Below are 4,058 nucleotides of genomic sequence, written 5' to 3' on the forward strand. Positions count from 1 at the left end.
TGTTTAATTCGGACTCATGCTGGAAAATAGGGATTAGGTCAATCCCAATCTTTCCGGATTCCAAAGATCATATCAGTTAGGATTTGCGTCTACTGACTAATGACAGCCGTTTGGTATCTGCTGTCTGCTGTGCTTGTTTGACTATATGTACGGTGGTCAACTGCGTATCCATCATTAGCCCCTCCCCTCTCTATTCCGTAGCGCAATCATTTATGGTTGTTTGAAACACTATCCGGATAATTTAAATGCAAGGTAACCTTAATTATGAAGTAGTTATCCCATTTTCATGCCGCGTGGTCCACTATTTGAATTTCAAAAATTTGAAAATCAAAATCAAAAATACCCGTCTCTTCCGTTTCTTTTATACTCTCTCTCTTCCCCACGTGTCCTTTCACACATTTCCTTATAACTTCTTTTCTTTCTTCTTTCTTCCATTACTTCTTTCTTTCCTGCAAATTTCTGTTTCCTTCTTTCTTTCTTGGCGACCGTCCCCTCCATTTTTACCAAGTACTTTCTTTCTCCTTTCTATTTTATTTTCCTCGCATCATGACTCGCACCCGATCTAGTGTTGCCACTCCTTCTTCTGGGACCACTGTAGATTACCGTAGAGATTTAGTTGAGTTTACTTCTAGGATTGATGACGGTATGCTTTCTGGTATACGCGAGATGTACGACATTCCCCTTGATTACACTCTATATTCCTGTGATCCTTCTTTTAGTGCTAATTATCGCCCTGATACTCATCGCATCATCGTTTATAAAGAACAATTTCGAGGCGGTCTTCGCTTCCCTCTTACTCCTTTTCTTCACGATTTCGTTATTACCCACAAAATACCTCTAGGACAAATTCATCCAAATGCTATTCGGTTGTTGTGTGCGTTTGCTGAACTGGTTCATCATAAAGGTCTTGTTCCAACCTTGGGTTTAATGGCCGAAGTTTTCAATGTTTCCCGGCGAGCCAACGAGTTTTATCTTTATCTTCCTTTTGTCCGGGGCAAGCGTCAGCTCGCTGGTCTTCCTAAACTTAACAAGGGCTGGCAAAACTTGTTTTTCTGTATTGGTCATGAAAATGCCTTTTCCTCATTTCCCTTTGTTTGGTTGGACAAACCTTTGAAAATTGCTGTTACTAAACCTCCGAAGAAGGATCTGCTTCTTCTGGAACAGCTCATTGGTGCTGCGCGCATCAAATGTTTCAATGCTCCGGATCTAGTTAACAATTACCTGGCTCGCTTGTTTCCTGAGTACGCTCCCCTTGTGGATGATTCTGGTGGGTCCCCAGATCCTAGTGCAGGTAGCCCCACGAACCTACTGAGTCTGCTTCACTTATGGATCTAAGTTCTTCTGAAAAGGGTATGCTAATCTTTCATTTTTTGTAATTTTTGTTATATGTATTGATCTGCTCTTGTTGTGTTCCCAGAAATGAACTATCGGGATGACATCAAGATTGTTGTGGAGGAGTTGCCTGGTGTAACGCCTTCTGCGTCTGCTCTTGCTTCTTCTACCCCTACTATGTCTGGGGGCTCTCAAACGATGCCTGCATCGCGGTCTGCGCTGAATAAACCTCCTATGAAGAAAGGGGATGCTTCTTCTAGAAAGGTGCCTGAGCCCTCTACACGGTTGTAACAGTCGTCTGCGAAGCGCCGAAAGCTTGACCTGGATCTGTGTCCTGATCCTCGCGTCTGGATTGAAGAGAATCTTGGTTCTGCGTCCATTCAGGATGCAGATGTGTCTGGTTTGTATTCCCAGTTTCTTCAGTTGAATGGAGATATGGACGTGTGGAGGCAGGTACCCGTTGATGACATTTTTGACAAGTTTGATGCTTCTTTGCTGCATGTAAGTATATCTTTTGTTGATTTTCTCCTCTTCTTCTTACTTTGCTTGTTCTGTTATCGTGACTTATCTACTATTTATTTAGGTGGTTCAAGGTGTGTCTGTTCTGCGTCAGCAGAAGGATCACTTGGCGGAGAAGTATGAACAAGAGCTTGCCTCTCTGCGAAAGTCTACTCAGGCGGAGACGCAGAAGCTAAGAAACTCTCTGCAAGCGGCTATTGAAAAAGGCAAGATCTTGGAGCGAAAAGTTGCTGATCGTGACGCTTCTCTTTTGGAGATGCAACGGGTTCGCGATAGGTTGCTGTCTGAACAAAAAGAGAATAGGAAGGATGTGAATGCCTATAGTTCTGGTTGTTTAACCGATTTTTGTGCTACTGCTGTCGGGGTGGTTCGTCAAGATTATTCCGACTACGATATTGGGAAGTTCTTAGCCATTGACCTTCGTGCCTTGGGTCAGCGCGTCATGGCGAAGACAGTTGCTAAGAAGAAGCTGTCTGTAGAAGCTTCTGCGGAGAAAAGAACCTCTTCTGCGCCTCTAACACCGCGATCAACATCTGGGGCTACATCGACTTCCGAAGATGGGTTGGCTTTTGACAAACCTCCTCCATCTGAGACTGCGGCCATTAAGAGCACAGATGACATTGAAGGGGAGGTCCCCGAAGAACTTCCCGCCGCTGATTCTTCTGTTCTGGTTGAGCATCCTTCTGATACTATTCCGGAAGATACTCTTGGCGTGGATGCTGCTCCGGAGAAAGTGCTGTCTGCTGAAGAGGATGGTGTTCCTGTCAAAGAGACTGCACCTTCTGAGGATGAAGTTGTGTAGGCTGTTAACCCCCTTTTCTATATACTTATTCTGTTAAGCTAGCTTTCTTTTGTAATTGCCTTTGGGACAAAAACTTCTTAGTTCTTTATTTTATTTGGGGCACTTACGTTTTATTTGAACTGGCCCACTATTTTTAGAACTGCTGTCTTTTGTAATTACTAATGCCATCAATGTTAAAGAGAAAACAAAAGATGCAATGCTTTATTAAAATTTCAAAACGATAGCAAATACATCTACTGGAAATACTTCTTCACGTCATTGATATTCCAGGTTTGGGGGAGAATCGGCCCTTCTAAGTGAGCGATTTTATAAGCCCCTCTTCCTACTACTTCTACGACTCGAAATGGACCATCCTAGTTGGCTCCTAGTTTGCCAACTCCTGCTGCTCCCTTGCCAATTTCTGCTTTCCGGAGTACTAAATCTCCTACCATAAAGCTTCTTCCCTTCACCTTGGCATTGTGGTATTTAGCCATCTGACTTCGATACGCTTCTGCTCTTACTGCAGTCTGGTGTCTTCGTTCTTCCAATAGGTCCAGGCATAATCGCATGGATTCTTCATTCTTCTCTTCGTCAAAGACTTGAACTCTCAATGAAGGCATGCCGATTTCTACTGGAAGCACAGCTTCTGTGCCATACACCAGACTGAAGGGAGTTTCGCCAGTGGCTTTTCTGGGTGTGGTGCGATACGCCTAGATGACTTTGTATAGCTCATCTACCCATTTTCCCTTCAGATCATCAAGTCTCTTTTTTATTCCTGTGAGGATAGTTCTGTTTGTGACTTCTGTTAGTCCATTCGTCTGCGGATGGGCTACTGAGGTGAACTTCAGCCTTATGTTCAACCCTTCACAGTATGCTCTGAACTTGCGGCAATCGAACTGCTTCCCGTTGTCAGTGACTAAGGAATATGGTATGCCAAACCTTCCCATGACTTCTCTTGATAGCCAAGTTTGAATCTTCTCCGTGGTGATCATCTTCATTGGCTCTACCTCCACCCATTTGGTAAAGTGATCTACAGCTACCACGATGAACTTTACTTGTCCCCGCGCTGGGGGAAAAGGTCCCAGTATGTCTACGCCCAAGTCATGAACGGCCATGGACTGCCGATGGGGTGTTGCTCAGATGCGGGTGTTCGTATCACTGCGCCGAACTTCTGACATTTATCACATTTAAGTACCAGGTCTTCTGCATCTTTCTTCATGGATAACCAGTAGAAACCTTGTAAGGATGCTTTCCTAACCAAGGCTGCTGATGCCTCATGAGCCCCGCAGATTCCCTCGTGAATTTCCTGCAGAATATATAGGCCTTCTGTATTCGTCAGGCATCGAGACCACGGGTGCGTAGCTGATGCCCTGTAGAGTACTCCTTCTAAGACTGAGTACGATGCCCACTGTCGAACTACTTTTGC

At 44.5% G+C, this 4,058-nt stretch overlaps 1 protein-coding gene across 1 annotated transcript; it reads right to left on the bottom strand.

Moving 5' to 3' along the window:
* Positions 1–3,006: 3,006 nt before the first annotated feature.
* Positions 3,007–3,747, bottom strand: LOC126681651 (uncharacterized). The gene is made up of 2 exons (XM_050377198.1): positions 3,433–3,747; positions 3,007–3,342 (listed from the first exon to the last, which is right to left on the bottom strand). Exons 1-2 carry the CDS (start codon positions 3,745–3,747, stop codon positions 3,007–3,009), a joined length of 651 nt encoding a protein of 216 aa, XP_050233155.1.
* Between the last annotated feature and the right edge of the window lie 311 nt (positions 3,748–4,058).

The sequence above is a fragment of the Mercurialis annua genome, linkage group LG5, assembly GCF_937616625.2.
Source record: "Mercurialis annua linkage group LG5, ddMerAnnu1.2, whole genome shotgun sequence".
In the NCBI taxonomy this organism is placed as follows: domain Eukaryota; kingdom Viridiplantae; phylum Streptophyta; class Magnoliopsida; order Malpighiales; family Euphorbiaceae; genus Mercurialis; species Mercurialis annua.